Genomic DNA, 17977 nt, shown 5'->3' with positions numbered 1-17977 from the left:
TATCTAGCAACAATACTGTATTAATATACAACTGCATTACTGATAAACTCACTGATAGTACCACTTCCTTACTCGCTTATCAGGTACTTCACCCGCTTCTCGATCGTGGCTTACTGTAGGAGTGTCTAAAAACAAAACTGCCAGTGTCACGACGTCGTCTCGTTAATCCATTATAACGCCCTTGATGGCATACTGTTTACAATCAATATTTTGCCGCTTGTTTGGCCAATCACTCTAATGACCAATAAACAATAGACAATTATTGCCAGCTCGCTTTGGACTTTCCATGCTGTCTAAGACCTTGGATGGATGGCGGTGGATGGCATCACAGTGAGAAGCAATTTCTTACTAGATGGTAGGCGTTCTATGTGTAGCAAAATAGATACAAAAAGTCATGTTTTACAATTTTAAAAACATTAACAATTTTGCAACGCGTTCCACGATATTGCATACTTCCGAGCGCCACTATCACATCGTACCGAACCGCCAATACTGTTGAGCCATCACCTATCAGCACCGAACGCTTGCGTTATCACCTTCGATTGCGCCGGTACCATTCCGGGGGCCTTTACTTATCACCGAGCAAAAAAAAAAGAGATATCGAAAGATACGGCCCACAGATAGTGTGCCGGTCGGAGTGTGTGTGGTCGTGAAATCGAGCGACCAAACGCGCACCTCGCAGTCGCCAGCGTGCATCGGGCCAAGAAAACACGGGCCATGCGTTACGTTTCAGTGTGTTCCTCCGGTTGGGCGGTACTGCTCTGCATTGCAGGTGAGTCATCGGTTTTATCAGCCCGCTCAAGAGTACTTTGCGGGCACCTCCAGCCGATCGTTTGACACACCCGACGATACCGTCCCCAGTGCTGCAGCTCATTCCGGATGGCACTGTGTGCCTGCACGCGAACCTAACCCTTCCGCAGCCGTTCAACGTGTCGGCGGAGGTGAATCATACCCTGCCCAGCAACAGTCTGCCACCGTTGGCAACGGTTGCCCCGGACAACTCCACGCCGAGCTGGAATCCGATCCCCCACTACCGTCATGCACACTACGATCCGGCCGGTAAGGTGCTGTGGTTCCCGCGCATCATCGGCGGTACGCTGGCAACGGTCGGCGAGTTCCCGGCCATGGTGTCGCTGCAGCTGGTGCGCAATTCGGCCCACGTTTGCGGCGGTACGCTGATCACGATGGGCCACGTAATGACCGCTGCGCACTGTGTTACGAATGTGCGGGGTGATGCACAGCCGGCCTCTCAGGTATGTCGCGGTGCAGTTTTCCCCAGTCAGAATCAGCGAAGAAGCACTTGTACCTATCTTGCAGTATCAAGTAATGGGTGACGACCTCTACGTGCTGCAAGCAATGGCCAGCCCGTTGCGGCAGACGCGTCGCGTCAGCTCCATCCACGTTCATCCGAAGTACGACGCGTCGCTCTTCATCAACGACGTGGCGATCCTGCGCGTCGCGTCCGAGTTCCGCAAAACGGACACGTTTTTCCCCGGGAAGCGCATCCAGAAGGCGCCCATCTACGGCGATCGCTGCAGCTTGGCCGGCTGGGGCGTTACGGACGAGCAGTCGAGGGCGACGAGCCCGAATCTGCTGCGCATCAACGTGGTGATCAGCGACTTCGGCACGTGCAATGCGGTGTTCGGCAATCTGCTTACGCTCGGCATGCTGTGCGCGGAGGCACCGGGCCGGGACGCTTGCCAGGGTGATTCGGGCGGGGCATTGCTGTGTGCTGGCGGGCGCGTAGCTGGCATCGTAAGCTTCGGGGACGGGTGCGCCAAACCGGGTGTGCCGGGTGTGTACACCGACGTGGCGCACTACGAGAAGTGGATCAACGGGGTGCTGCGAAACAGTGGCCAACGTTCGGTCGGATATCTGGCCGGGCTGGTCATGTTTACCTGGGCTGTGAAGCACTTGCTGAGATAGTGTGGTAGAGCGGGAGAGCGATCACGTGATGTATTTAGCGTCTTAAAGATAGGTGCGGGAAGGGAGATATCGGTAGAGAATTAAAAGCGACTTTTGCTCACACCCAAAGAAGATTAGTTGAAATTCTTCACTCCCTAAACTATTTATCTCATCAGTACCTACCCTAAAGCCTGTCGAGCAATGTGTTAGGCTTTAGGGTAGAGTTGGGCATATTTGATGGATAATTTGAAACCAGTTCCGGACGACTCTGAACATTTGAAAATAGGTCTTAAAGGTAGGTGCGAGAAACCCCTCAGTTTTCGTTTGGAATTTTCGGAAACATTTAGTACACATTCGTTAAACCTGTCAGAAAATCTTCTGAAATCTTCGGCATTTTCTGGAATCGTTTGAATCATCGAAATAGCCTGAACTGTCTGGAATCGTTCGTAATCGTTCAAACCGCCTGGAACCGTTCGTAATCGTAGGAAATCTGCGAAACCGTCTTTATCATCGGAACCGCCTAGAATAGTCGGAATCGTCTGTAATCGTCGGAAACATTCTGAATTTTCATGAATCATCGAAACCATCTGGAATAGTCAAAATCGTTACAATCGTCTTGATTCATCGGAACCATCTGGAACTGTCCATAACCTTTGGAACCATCTGCAAGCAACCGTGTTCATCGAAACCATCCCACACAGCCTGGAATCATCACAGGAATTGCCTTGAATCATCAAAACCGTCTGGAATATTCAGAATTATTAGAATCGTCTGGAATCGTATGGAATCATCGGAACCACCTGATACTATCCATAGTCTTAGGAACCGTCTGGAAGTGACCATGTTCTTCGAAACCATCCTGAATCATCTGGAACTATCGAAATTAGAAGCATCTGGAAGTGACCGTGGCATCTGGAAGTGAAGATGCTCAGAAGGATACTTGGCCCCGTATGTGTGGAAGGACAATGGAGGAGCCGCTATAATGACGAGCTATACGAGATGTACGGCGACCTCACTGTCGTACAGCGTATAAAGCTCGCCAGGCTCCGGTGGGCTGGCCATGTTATACGCATGGAAACGGACGACCCAGCCGGTAAAGTCTTTTTAGGCCGTCCACAAGGACAGAGGAGGCGTGGTAGGCCCAAATTGAGGTGGCAAGATGGCGTGGAGGCGTCCGCCATTAAGGCCGGGATAACGGACTGGCAGACGAAGGCGCGAGACCGTGAGCGGTTTCGGACACTCCTGAGGCAGGCCAAGACCGCAAAGCGGTTGTAGTGCCGGATAAGTAAGGAAGTTACCGTAATAATTGAAACTATCCGGAACAGTCCAGAATGTTCATACCAATCGCCTGGAATCGTTGAAACCTTCAGAACTACCGTCTGTAATCGTCGACATTCTGAAGTGTCTTGAAAAGTGGGAACCATATGGAGATGTCTGGAATTATTGGATACGTCAGTATCGTCTAAATGTAAATGTGTCAATCTTGCAAATGACCAAGAAAGCTTTTTTCTGGGTCATGTTTCTCCGACGGTCCAGTTCAATTCCAGATATTTCCAACGACTCACGACAGTTCCGGACAACTCCCAAGACAGATCATTTCGATTCCATATTTCCTTACGAACGGCACTCCAGTATACCCATCACTACTTTAGACGTTGATGAAGGTTCCCATTCCCCACGTGAACCCACTTATCGCTCCTAAATCCCTTGCGCATAGATAATCGCGGCCCTCTTGGAGACCCGTGTCCAACACAAAATCCTCCCTCCTCCCTCACGGCCTGCCTGCCGACCCGGCCGGTCAAAACGCAGTAAATCTTACATCACAGTACCGCTTTATCCGATACGCGATCGGCGCTTTTGGAAAGCGCGCACCCTCACCGAAGGGTCTACGAACTCCGGCGCTGACTCCAAACATCTCCAACAACAACGAGAGACTCGGGCGGACGAGGTTACGAGCGCATTTCGTTGCTTTTTTGGTGGCCAGGGCCAAACCGTCCGAAAGTTCAGTGAACGTCCAACGCTCCCAGAGACTTGACGCAATCGGGCCAGCCGCTTGGATTGGAGTGCCCCTTTCACCTCGGTCCTCGTCAATCCCCCCCCTTCCAAAAACCCCCTTCCACGTCGCCCGTAACGTCACAGAGCTCCCCGCCGGTGCATACGGTCCTTCTCCGCGTTTGCCGGCGATTTGCCAGTGTTATTTCATCACTTCGGCTGCGTTCGGCGGCCATTCACCCGGCCATGTTTTCCCGCCCCGCTTGCTTTACGGATGCAAATCGATGCGCACAGCTGGTGGTGGCACAGCACAGCGTAGCAACACGTCTAGTTCGCATTTCGAAATCGATCAGTTTGTTCAACTCCCGATCGGTAACGGCACGGTGCATGTGTGTTGCTAGGGAGGATCGATCACTCTCCGGCCCTATCGCTAGGTGAAATAGGTCTGTTTTTTTTTTTTTTTTCTCGGGGCCATTGGCACACAGAAGTCGAGACGGTCGGTACAGCATCTGCTCCGTCCGTCCATCCCCAACTGTCCATCATTTCCATAATCATGCTCCGGTGGCGAATTGGAAATGAACACTTGCCCGTCACACCGGATCTCACACCACATCAGGCGGACCGGGTTCGGATCCGGGGGAGGCCTCCCGATGTAAATGACCCACTGTTACTGGGCCGCCCTGTATCGCTGTATACATAACGACAATGCCCATTAAATGCCACAGCGCAGCAAGCGCGCCGGTGCGTTCCCTTTTCCCCGCGGAGGTTCTAAAAAAAACTAGACGACGAACCCGCTGCGTGCCCACTGCATCATCGTGCGTCTAATGTTGTGTTTGCGTAAAGTCATAATAATCGTAATGAATTTTAATGGCTTTCTATTAAAAGTGCAAAGCGCGAATGTTCGTGTCAGATGCAGCAGGTTCTAAGGGAAGGGAATGGATGGGATTTATGCCACCAAGCGCACCACGCTTGTCACCTAATGAGCAAAGTTTAATGACCACAAAACGTTCGGGAAGAACGTTGGTCATCATGGGTTTCCTTTTTTTATTCATTTTTGTTACATTCTCGCACACGCTCTCTCTCTCTCTCTCTCTCTCTCTCTCTCTCTCTCTCTCTCTCTCTCTTTCTCCTCCCCCCCCCCAGAGAGTTTTAATTTAGAACAACACAATCAAGCTTGTTTTTGGAGCTTGTTCCACCTGCCATACCCTACATATTAGCCTTTGCCAGCGCATGGAGAAGGGTAAACTCCCTTTAGTGGATTATTTATTGGCCGCTCCAACGGTCTCTCGCTCGGGTGACAGCTTGATTTCATCGGTGGGAGGAAATTTTCCGTTGGAAAAACGCACTTTCATTGTTATGGCCGCTTGGATGGTTTACGATTATGCGTGATGTTGTGCGCCCCACGCTTTTTTCCCATAAACCCATTCAGTGCAACGCGTTTGCTGCTTTAGTTCGGACAGCTTTATGACCGCAACTGTGAGCCACAAAACACCATATGTGTGTGTGTAGGCTGTGCCCGAGCACTTTATGCACATGCAAACATCCAATTGGACTGCACAACTGTACACGGTGTGCCCGGTATGGCTAATTAAGCTTGCGTTATATGGAAATGCAGTCAGCAAGGAAGGAAAGTTTCTTCACGCACCTTTCGTTTTTTTTTTTGGTGTATGTGTGTGCGAACGCACATTACCAAGGTATCCTGCAGGATTTGCAAAGGATTATTTCACGCAAAAGGACACGCAAACTGAAAATGTGGACTAATTTACACCCGGCCAACAGGCTGTTCTCATGTTGCATGTGACTTGCTCCAGTTGGTAGCGATGAGTCACGAAGTCGTTTAGAATAATTAAAACGAAATAAGCCTGCAATGCGTGAAGGAAATGCGAACTGTTATGAGTTGCAAAATGGAAGGAAATGCGAAATGGGTCCGTAGGACAGGGACATTATGCTGTGACGCATTAATTAGTGGCAATAGTAAAGAGCAGTTCGTCCTACTGGATTGAAACTTGGTGGGTTTTATTGTGAGACTTTGGAAAAGAATGATCATTTGCCGGGTCTCAACAAAAAAAGACGTTTAACGTAAAATAGCCTTCAACTATGGCCTTTTCTATGGTTATCAAGTCACAGTCACAACAAAAAAGTCATGAAACTCATTATAAATGATACATGTAGATAACAGTAAACGTACAATATCAATACGGAGGCATTTCTTTGCGGAGACATTTCACGTTTCTTGTACGATTAAGCCTGGATCACATTGAAGTGTTTGTCTTATTTTACCCTATCGTTTGACCTAGCTAGGTACACCCATTTTGGATTAAAAAAAAGAAAAGAAGAAGCATTATATTTGAATTTTACTTTAGCTTTATCTTCACAAATTCTGACTGTTATGTTAACATCTGTCATACATATTTGCTCACTTTGAATGGAACTATGGCTAGGTTATTCATCAATCCTCATCAATTCTTCACCTGGTTCATCGAAATATAGCAAAATACTGCATGAACTTTTGTTCAGTTAATTTTTTTAATCTTTTTTTTATTAAATATGTTTCCATGTTTAAGGTTATATCTGCTATGGTTATGATGTACTACAACTTTCAAATGGCGTTAAGGCATACTTTGCTACTTCCATGTTTTAGAAGCAGAATCAAGAGAAGTATCGTTTGTCATACAGTCGTTGCCGTTAACTTTTGGCGATAAGTCACTAATTTTTGTCTTGAAGGCATCAATTTTTGTCTCTAAAGCATCAATCCATCAATCAGAGCCAAAATTTGGTGGTAACGACTGTAAGCATTTATTATTGATTTTGAATGTTTACATTGGGGCGGTCCCGTGGTACAGTCGTTAACTCGAACGACGCTATAATAAGCCCGCCATGGGTTCAAGTCCCAAATGGATCGTCCTCGTAGGAAAGATTGAATGTCCGGCTGCCTGGTAATGAATTAAGTCTCGAATGCCTGTACAGGCAGGCCGACATGTCCGCATAGGACGTTATGCCATCAGTTCTTGGTCGCTTATTTCTTGGTTGTGAATTCAAATGAGTGTTTACGGCGATCGATTTGTCTAGGTAAACCCCGCATTGATGGGCCTGGCTTACAGTGACTGATTGGTTTATTGAAGGTTCAGCCCTCGTGCATGGGCGCCTGAAGCTTGGTTCTCAAAACCAAATGTATAGGAGATGTGAATTCATAGGAAAGAGGCCTTCATTTGTGACTTTTGTTTCTGTGATTTTCAAGACCCTATAACTATCTTTCTACCTTTACAGACATTTTTGAGGCTGCAAAAAGTATGATCCATTGTTTCTAAATACCAACATCAACCAAATTGTTTACCACATCAGAAATACCTCCATCCCATTGCAAACGAAGCAGATGAATAGAGTCACGATCGTTCAGGCGGTACAAAAGTTTGTCCCTTGTCGGTGAATTAGTTCACCTTAATCGCTCTGTCAGCCAAAGTATCAATTAGCACGCCTAGATGCCTCTCACCATTGTGTCAAGTAACCCCCCCCCCTCCCCCTCGTCGTCAACCATCCACAAACCTTTAAACAAGCCCTTGCTCTGGCCCTCATTTGCTACGAAAATTTAATGGCCACTTTCCCAACTGTAAATACCCATCGAAAAGTTCAATCGCAGAGCACGGCTGCGACATCCATCATCCCGTGTGGTGGATCGCGGTGGATCACTGCACACACTAATGACGGGCCTAGTGACTGGATGAGTCAGAAAACCCACATTTTGACACTTTTTGCCCGGCCACAGCTGGTCCACATGCCAACACGGCCGCGCTCATGTGTTCCCATTTAGTAAATATGGCGACTTCCGGTCGCCGGAATTGCGGCACCGCAGTGTCCACCCGCGCCAGAGAAGATGAAACATCTCAATCAACACAAACTTCTTCATTCGCTTCAGGTTTTTTTTCTGCTTCTTTCTAGCGAAACAACTAGCTAACGACGTCGGGAAACTTGTGCAACTTGGCGCGCACTGTCTTTGGTGTACCAATTTGGGCAAGCCTCCCTCTGCAATTTCGACACCCTCTCAAACGGACGGTGAAGAGAAATGAAGCCATCATTCCGTGGGGAGAGGAGAAAAAACCTTTCCTGTTACATTCCACCATCCGACGTAACTGTCATTAAAGTAGCGTTATCATAAATCATAATCCGCTGACAATCGTACTCCAATCAGTCTCTTTCTCTCTCGCTGGTTCTGTTGGGGCCGAAGAGGGCGGAAGCGTTCCTTTGGGAACTACACCGGAATCCCAATAGAGGAGGGTAGAAGCGTGTAGGGCTTATGATCACGATGATGATGATGATGATGATAACCTTTCCTGGTTTGGTGTGATATTATGTGAAAAAGTAAATTATAGTTGTCAACATCGTATCAACCGCAGTGTACACTTGGGACGTTCGGTAATAACCGTTCGAATCCGGCGGTCTTTTCGCCATATTTCCGAGTATCTTCCCCACACTCCTAGCGACAGGTTTCATCGATGGTTTGCTTCTCACACTTCCCGCTGAGCAAACGCGCTGCAGTGGGTTTGTGCTGGATCAACCACCATTAGTAACGTTGGTTTGGTGTTGTTGGAAGTTTGGTGTCAGTAATTATTACTTTTTAATTAGTTCCCCCCCCCAAGCATTGGACAGCATAAGCGCCGCCCGGGTAGTGCGAAGTACGAAATAATGGCTGTCGGTTGAGCGAGTAAATCACCAGCCCATCCCGAACTACTGCCAGCCAGACAGCCCACACCAACCAAGTCCTTGTTCCGGTGTTTTTCTTTCCCCAAAAGCACTCATCCATGGATTATTCCCAACCCTCCGGGTCCCTTGGCTTGTGCGTGTGTGTGTGGCTTGTGGGCCATAAAACTTGTCCATTGTAGCGGCATAAAAGTGGCCGCTCCTGTTGCCATCCTTTCGGGACGACCCGTTGGCGAGTTTCGCAAATGGTATTTCGATCGACTTGTCGGCTTTTTCGCTGAGCTGTTCCGCTGCCCCGTACGAAGGTTCTAAACCCTCGCTGGAATCGATCCCCCCCATCAACGATACACGGGTACAGTGAAGCGAAAGTGTATGGTCGTAAAAGCAAAACTAAATCCAGATGCCAGTCCAGTGCCAAAACACTCAAACAAAGGCACAAAGGGGGAGCTCCTTCGGGTGCGGGTGTTTTGGGGACGAAACTCGAAAGCTCGTAAAAACACCAACACCACTTTTAAAGGGCGCCGCTTCGCCAACAACAACAAAAAAGCCATCAAAATTGGAACCCATTCGTTCGGTACAGCACACCGGAGAATGGCTTTACCACGCGGGAACTGTGGAGGAGCTCCGGTCGCTGTTGTTTGCTTCAGCCAGCTACTGGAATGGAGGAAGTAAAGGTAAAAGTTTCCACCAAAGTCTGTTTGATTATAGCACTGGCCACTTCCCTTTTTGGATTCTTCTCTGTTTCTTTTTTAGACTATTATCATCATCATCATCGTCATCTTCAGAACGATCTTTCTCGTAGATCATCAACAAACGGTTGGATAATCAAACCCGACAGTAAAACAGAACCAAAAGACAACGTGTCGGTAATGGTGAACGGAAATAGAGGAAATAGCGCCAACACAGTCCACGTTCAAGTGTCTGGTAGTGGGCAAGTTTTTGATTCCGGGTGATCCGGAATAGAATAGATCGGGCCTGGGGATCTCATTAGCTTGTATTAAACATCTCATCCCCAATCCGAAACCCTAGAGATACACCGAACGCTTCAAAGACCCATTCCCACCAAATTTTGAAGATCTTCAAACGCAAACGTAAATAGTTTTATGGGCTGGGTATTTCGATACATCCAAAGATTTCATGCCATAGCCATTTTCTGGTAGATCGTTACGTTTGCAAGAACCCCATCAAGAAATGATGAAAGGTTGTGTGAAGTGAATGCTTTTACGACCGCGCATAAAGCAAAAGATAATGCGCTCTCGTGCTAAAGTTTGAGCTAATCTTTTGATGCTAGTTAGAGATTATAATTATGAAAACTATCGCCATAAAGTGAAGCCGTAAAGGGAGTATAAAGAGAGAGTGTGTGTGTTAGGTTATAATGGCACTATCCGATTGATCCATTCGAATGATTTGAAGGTACGCTTCCGGAGGGATATTACAGCGTTCCAGGCACATTCTACTGACATTAAAAGATATTACTCTTGGAGGTGATACTGGTTTACGATGCTGGTGCTACAATCTATTCCATCTCGACATGGTGTCTTTCTCGAGGCAAATTAAGTCCCAAACCTCAATTGCTCAATTTAATTACTTTGTGTCATTGTGGCGGCTCCCAGGCAGCAACAAGATCCAGTGTTCCGCATTTCAACCCAAACGTACATGTTCTATCTGAGACTCAATCCACGGCAATAGGCAAACGACTGTAATCAAACATCTCGAAACCCTCGGCCTTCGCTTCCGGACGTTGCCCTGGATGCTGTTGTGCTGCGAAGAATTGAATGTAACCAATGACTAATGAATGAAAATCCTGCAAACAGAAAACGAAACACGTGCCACTGCTTGTAAGCCAACGCACACGTGGCGGACACAAAAATCTCTTGGTCCCTAGCTTGTGCCTATAATTAAACTGATTTGTACCAATCCCGCACACACACACACACACACACACACACACATCCCATCCAGGCGTTCAATAAATGCATGCCGAGCCCAGTTTCCTGCCTGAATGTCCAGTTTTGCCATTCTGCGAAAAAGCTACATCTTCGCAGCCACATCGAAGTCCTTCAAATGATTCTCCCGCAGCGCAGCACCAGGCGCTAAAATGGATGATTTGAAGCACACTACAGTGGCGTTGATGATGGTACGGATAAAACCTGTCACGAGTGCGACCGCACGTACGCACCCGACGGCAAGTGCGCACTTGATTCCATCCTCCAGCCCCCTCTTGCCGTGAATTTTGACACGCACAAAGCTCCAGGGCCGAAAATCCAAAACCGCACCGCACTCGACGGAAACCAATTGGAACAGCGCGTGAGAGAGAGTGAGCATCTTCAAGACCTTGAAGCAGGCTGATCGTAATCGCGCGGAGACGGGTAAATTGGAGGAAAATGATTGACTTTTGATAGGCGGCACAGGGCACTAGTCAAGTGGAAAATCCGGAGCAAACGAAATGAAGTGTGGGAAGTGTGGATGGGGAAAAACAAACAACGCGTCAAAGCTGTGTGTGTGTGTCTAAGTTTAATAGATTTTCCCGCACCAGTATTTGCGGGAATTTGAATTTGACAGGTATAGAGTAGCATCGCGATTCCGTTTTTGTTCCCCCACTAGTAGGCTATGGCGCGCAGTCGGTGGATGTGACGCATGTGTGACGTAAAGCTGGTGGATGTCAAGTCGTGCGAAAGTGAAACATCCCCCGCTCGCCAAGGTCGGAAAGGGGGCAAACTGGTTGACTGAATTTTTCCGGCTGCTTCCGGGTTTTTGTTACTTCGTGCCGTCGTCGGCCAATGTCATATAGAAGCGAAACGTCACTCAGTGTCACAGGAGTAGAACGGTCGCACCTTTGCTCGAAACCATCTGCTCATCAGCTGATCAAGAAGAGCGGCTGGGCGTTAGTGCCCACAGCATGTTCGAGAGTTCGCGAGAATTCACGTAACGACAATTGGGAGAAGAATTCTTCAGCGGCATCAGCTGTCAATCAGTCGTCGGATTTCCGTCTTGATGCGTACATTTCTTACCAAGCTGACCATCAGTGATGGGTGTGTTTGTGTCTATTTTAAAACGCAACGCCAGCTCTACTCGCCTTCCAAAAATACTTCACCAAGCATGCCTTGACCCAGCTGGGTGGTCCACGGAAGGAGCTGAACAGATGATGATAGGTAAGCTGTTGGCATTCGGGACGTGAAGACATTCATGTACGTTTGTTCTTTTTATTTCCCTTTTTCAGAACCCAAGGCCCAAGGAATACAAAGTCATACAACATCCCAACATTTTGTATAATTAATTCTGCAAAACCGAGTTCTCCAATACATGTGTTCTGCTACAAGAACCTACGAAGTAATCCCGGGTGTAAGTGTCGGTGGGAATGGTTGCTTAATTTTGCATTGCACATTGTTTGTAACCTGTGCAGCATCCATTCATGTTCAGGATCGCTCCTTCTTCGCCTCTCTTACTTATCATATTCACCCCAGGTCCGGAAGACCATACTGTATCCTGCCAGCAGTTGAACGCAGTTGCTCCGGTTCCCGCAATGTACGCCCCTCCACACTGGTGAATAATGTAGTAAAGCCTGTGTACAACCAGGAGCAAAGATTCTTATTCACCCCCCGGACAAGAAGTGAATGTAATACCTGTTTCCGCACCCGAAAGCAAGGGACCTCGCTAACCCGAGCAATACGAGAGGAAGTGAACAACTAATCGAACACACGACGGCTTGGTAATGCTACTTCCCTTCTTTGGTGCCCGGTAGAGCCGGTTGGTGTATTTTGAATTGTAAATTGGAACACTTGGCCTGCTCTTGGAAGTGGCCGGAGGAAGTGGCAGTTAGTAAAAGCGGGCATAGGAAATCGGTTCGTTTGTCGCGCTTGAAGAGTTGACGAACTCTCGCGCCGGGCAGTGTACCACACAGCATCTACTCCGCCGGGTGCCAAGGAACGGCGGGCAAATGCCATGGCAACCAGAGCAAACCGTCAGCAAATGCAAATGCCTTTATGCAAATCGTGCCTGCTCAAGAACTTCAAGAATTGGTGCTCGTATCTAATGTTCCCGTTCCGAGGTCTCTTGGTACATCTACCATTTGAAGAAGAAGTGTAGCGCCCCGTCACGCCGTATTGGCGTTCGATTGAAGAAGAGCAACAATCGTTGCCCGCCGGACCACACTTTATCTTTTCCCTTGCACCTGGAAGATGCAATGAAATTAGCTTCCTGCGAATCGCGATAAAAAGAAAGAACCGGTGAAATGGAAAGTAATAACTCTTCCCTAACCTCTCACGGTACATAGGAGTCGTCCCCTTTATCACACCAACCAACCGCTGCGCTTTGTATCCACGGTAGCGGCCTATCGTTACGCACCACCACCGCATCCTGCACGCATCTATCGTACGGGTTGTCGTTTGGGAGGCCCATTTCCTTGGCAGACGGTGCTTGATACGGTGCGCATCTTCGGCGCCGCTTCCCCCCGTTCCCGGTATGCCTTAACACGGGAACGCCCGGCGTGTGCGCAAACACAGTAAATCAATTTTATGACTCTTCCGTCAGGTCGTTACGCATATTGGAATTGATTACCTCGCAACCGAGCGCGGGGAGAAAGAGCGAGCAGCTGACTATTTCCGAGTAGCTTGACTTCCACTTAACATGTCGACCCTGTGTGTGTGTGTTTTTCTTTTTTCTTCTCCCAATTTCAGTTCCTCGTTTCGAAAACCAATAATATGGATATATGTTTCACGCCACGTTTGGCCGGTCATCGGCCTTCAGCCTGGGCTTGCTGTCGCCTCCTCCTTCTCCTCCTGCTCGATGACATCTTCGCGCGCGCGATGATAAAGTGGGACAATTTGCCCACCTTCTGCTTTCTTTCTGGAGGGAGTGAAAGCCACTCCAGCCCGGAGGATCATATTCACACATCGTGGAAGGATTGATGGCAATGTCTTTATGGGGTTCGCTTACGGCGGAGCTGCAACCGGACCAGCTGCTGGACCACGCGTGTGTATGTAAGTATGCGCGTTACACCCAGCCGAGCAGCTCGAAATGGGTGCTAATATTTACCAATATATTCATATTTATTATTATCTTAACAAACAACCAATTCGCGCCATCATGCAATGCGGCAGAGGGGCAAACCGTCCGTCAGAACCCGAGCGCGAGCTAATGGTTTGGTGTAAGCAGGAGCGCAAGCGGAGAGATGTTTTACGATTTGCAAACACACCCGTTCGATTGCATTCGGATGCAGTCTTCTTAGGGCTGGATTGGATGTCAATCCAAGGTTTGGTTTTACTCGGCGCAAGACGGCGCAGTCAAATAGCAGACCTTGCTAGAGGGTATGTCTACGATAGATTTACGACCTAACGAGCAACTTTCGGTTACAGTAACAGCCCGTCGAAAGTGTTTTTTTTATAATACTTTATGAACTTAATCCGTCCTTCCTCCAAAACTGCTCACAACGATGGGTTTATGGGATATAATTGTGTGCGAAAGGCGAGATTCCGCTCATCGGTTCCCGGCCACATCATCAGCACGCATGCCTTCCTCTGCAGTGAGCGAACCAATCGTTCGATACGGTGAACCACGGCTCCTATCAGTCAATGATTTGTGTTGATTTATATTCGAACCATATACATATCATCAATATTAATTACGGATCTATCAACAAACGTTGCCGCACTGTTTTGGATGCTGCTAGCCGACACAGCTCAGGTTAACCTTATGCTTGTTCGTTTGCATGGATTCCGACGAGCACTCCAATTACCATTCAGCTGCAAACACACGATGGTGACCTGTTGATTGATTTTTGGAACCTCTTTTTTTTTATAAAATAGGCATACCATTTCACACCGCTAATGAGATGTTACACCTTCACGTGTGCTCTTTCACAATGGCTCGATGTGCCTGTAATGCAACAGCAGCTGGCAGGTTTAGCTGTATTAAATTACAATTTATGAAGCTCGTCGCTCATCATCATCATTGATGGAGTTTGTACAAAATTTTGCAATCCGAGAAATTGTTCACCGAAACTGCTAGTTTCGAATTCCACAACCGTGCCCGCTCACCCCGGCACGTCACTCAAGCGCTAAATTATACCGAGCGGATGACGAAATGCGGCAAGAGTTCATCGGAACACCACCAACGAACGATGACACATAATTGACATGTTCCATAAACAAACTATATCGAACATTCATCATTAGCCTGTCGGTTGGAAAATACAATTAAACCAAAAACCCGAAAACATCCAATCGATCCAAACAGCTCCGTCAGATGAAATGCACTGACACCAGTGCATTGGGAAAGGGGCGTTGTTCGCTTCATACAACGCAAGATACTGTGCGGGCTGTCAAAATTCTGCTCCCTTGTGCGCTCCCACATGATGCCATGCAGAATTCCTGCGCCTAGCAACGATCGAAAGGAATTTCCATTCCACTTTGTGTCGCATTCTTGCCCCTCCCACCCGTTTCGCTGGCTTGTTTTTGTACGATGAATGAAGCGAAGCGAAGCGATATAAATACATGCCCACTTTTGAGGTGAATTTTGTTCCCAACCACACATCATCGACACAAGTAATTATAAACGCATTGCATCATTTGCACAGCGATTTGCGTTCTTTCCGTTGCAACCGGGTGCACCATGGTTTGAATCGGCGTTGTCAGCGAATCGTTAACTTGTGCAGACGTATGGTAGATGTGTTGCGAATTAATTAGGACTAGGAATTTGTTGTTCACGTTTATCCATCTTTAGAAATTAGTTAGTAGTCGATTGGTCAGAATCGTTTGGATTTGTAAGATTTGCATTGAGAGCAAAGTATTATGTACTACAACGCATTCTGACTCAGCAAGATTCCTATTAGATTCGTTATTAGTTTGCTATTCCTAACGTGTATTTACTTCTAATTAGAACACTACTTATTTGTCTTCTTTTACTTTAGCTCTTATTTTCAATTTTAGTTTCTCTGTTTTGAGTTTCACATTTTGGCGCTATTTTTGTTGTATTTTCTGATCTTTTATCCATTTACAACCATTTTAATACTATTTCTGTTTATTTTATTTGAGTTGTTGGTTTGAGTTATACATTCTCATCATTAATCATTTGCCTGTTGTGACTGATTCTAACGATTTTTTCTACTCTTTTATGTATTTGCATATTTTATGTTTCATGTACTTGCGGGTCGTGTTCGTCATTTTGACCTTTTGAATGTATTTCTTATATATTTTTTTTGATTGATTGATTGCTTAAAGTGTGAAATTCGTCCATATTTACTGGTTAGTGTTAACTTTATCCAATTTTTTTCCTTTTTTTTATAGAAACACTGCGATTATTATTGTTTTATTTACTAAAAATTTAAATTATATGAAAATATTTACTTTAATTTTTTAATATAATCTTTTTTAACCGTATTGTTTTTTTCTATAACAATGGACATACTATTGAATTTAGTTCATTTTGCTTATGACGGTTAATATTGTACGCCCTATTCCTAAATTTAGCCCACACCTTATGGCACATTATTCCCCGCCGTCCCATCAGCGTTTGGTATGCGCTTCCTTTTAATCGTACGTCATTCCGCTCCGCCATTTGGCAGGGATGGAAATTAATTTTAAAATTGAACCTGACGCCTAAGTATCGTTTTTCTTCTGTCAACCGCTGCTCTTTGCTTGCCCCACCACCATCTCGTTCTCGAGACGAAACATCGGCGGAAAAATAGTTTCCCGTTTTCACCTGTCACTCACGTCCCGGGTCGCGATGGTTCGCGGTTCGGCTTCCGTCGCGCGGCCAAAGACACCGCGGTAACGTAACGATCCTTCGAAGCGCGAAGAAATTTCCCTCCATCATCCGCTGATATTCATAGACTGACTGTCACCGTTCGGTTTTAATATTAGAAATCTCGCACACCAAACCCCGAGGCACGAAGATAGTCCCGGTGTGCTGGTGTGCTACACCTGCAAACATCCTCGTGGGCGCGTATGGCAGTGGGAGGAGGGGAGTGGGCCACTACCGTTGCCGGTGCACTGGGAAAACGCATTAAAAAGATTACCGTGTCAAATGAGCTTCCGACGGTTTGGTGCAGAAGGTTGGCGAGCGAGCGCGCGCGCGTTTACGTTCGTTCGCGCTCCGTTGCAAACATATCACTTTCTTTATGAGTTTGGTGACATTTGCAATTGCAGCCACATTGCGGGATGCGCATACATCAGCGACAAGAGCGAGAGTTGCGGCGGTGCACGGCTAACGTGACGCCCATAAAGGTTTTTCGTCTGTGCAAATTATTATAGCATATTAATTTACTATTCATTACAACCGCATGTCATGTGCAGCGCGCTCGTCTAATGTCAAACGGTGGTTCCTTATTGGAGGTTGGTGGTTCCATTAGAGCGATCGGAGATATGTAACGAGCAGCGAAGGAGATGGTAATAAAAATGGAGCTATGCGTTCAGTGCTACTATTACTTGGTGGAAAAATATGTAACAGTGGTGAGAATTAATGCAAAACTTCCAAACAATTTTAGGTAAAATCTGAATTAAATATAATTCAGGTAATTAGGTAAAAATTAAATAATTAATTATTAAAATAATTAATAAATTTAAAAATTTTAGAACATATGGGGAATAATTAGAACAGGGAGAGGAATGAAACAAATATGTAAAACCAGAAAATAAAGCGAATAGAAAAACGAAAACAATTTAAAGAAAGAAACGACGTTGAAAAAATGAAACATAATAACAAAGACAACCTAAATGTTGCATCAAATCATACAAACCAAGCACACACACAGCAAGTTTGTTTTTCACATTTGCAAACATTTAATTCTTTCCCCAAATCCAACAACATTCTGGAAACTCCATTTACTGCCTCCTTTTAATGCGCTGCAAATAAAAGCAAACTCTGTTCACTCGTCATTTGTACGCAATACGGTAACGCGGCACAGATTTTAAGTCTTTCGGGTTTAAAATGCCCATTCCCGGGCATTTTACAACCTTTTTTTTCGGTGCGTTTGATTTTTCCTCATCTTGCTGCCTGAACACCGGTAACAAATGCAGAAGGACCGGACCGACGACCAACGGTGGTATCGTTCAAATGCCCGGAAATGTTTCGAACCCCTGTAAAGTGCAACAATAAAATGCGCTCTGTAAAATAAAACACACCTCAAACGGACTTCCTGGTGGGCCATGGTGGTGATGATAAAGTTTTTTTTTTTTACTCGCTTTTTATTTGATGAACGGAGAAAGTGGAAGAGCAAATAGAAAGACAGAGAGAGAGAGGGGGGGGGGGGAAACGCCATCACAAACGAGTAACAAAATAAACGAATAATCGTTAACTCTTTTATTTTTCGAACGTCAGCATCCTCCCATCGCCAACCGTACTTCATTTGGGTTTTATTTGTAATGGGCAATGGGAAAAATTTCCTTCG

General features: G+C 46.5%; 1 protein-coding gene and 1 long non-coding RNA gene across 5 annotated transcripts; both read left to right on the top strand.

Annotated features, from left to right (window-relative positions):
• Nucleotides 1-657: 657 nt before the first annotated feature.
• Nucleotides 658-2034, top strand: LOC121599450 (trypsin beta-like). Its single transcript, XM_041927271.1, has 3 exons — nt 658-772; nt 862-1253; nt 1318-2034. Exons 1-3 carry the CDS (start codon nt 718-720, stop codon nt 1924-1926), a joined length of 1056 nt encoding a protein of 351 aa, XP_041783205.1. The 5' UTR covers nt 658-717; the 3' UTR covers nt 1927-2034.
• A 7875-nt stretch (nt 2035-9909) lies between these two features.
• LOC121599451 lies at nt 9910-15851 on the top strand. 4 transcript variants are annotated; one of them, XR_006005676.1, is made up of 5 exons: nt 9911-11744; nt 11813-11934; nt 12057-12857; nt 13269-13571; nt 13692-15851. It is a non-coding gene; the product is annotated as an uncharacterized LOC121599451 (long non-coding RNA). The 4 variants fall into 4 exon arrangements; XR_006005677.1 differs by having other exon boundaries at nt 9912-11744; nt 12057-12830; XR_006005679.1 differs by having other exon boundaries at nt 9919-11744; nt 12057-12301.
• Nucleotides 15852-17977: the final 2126 nt, after the last annotated feature.

This window comes from Anopheles merus, chromosome 3L, assembly GCF_017562075.2.
Source record: "Anopheles merus strain MAF chromosome 3L, AmerM5.1, whole genome shotgun sequence".
Classification (NCBI taxonomy): Eukaryota; Metazoa; Arthropoda; class Insecta; order Diptera; family Culicidae; genus Anopheles; species Anopheles merus.
The sequence above is the reverse complement of the archived record's forward strand: the minus strand, read 5'-3'. Positions and strand labels throughout refer to the sequence as shown.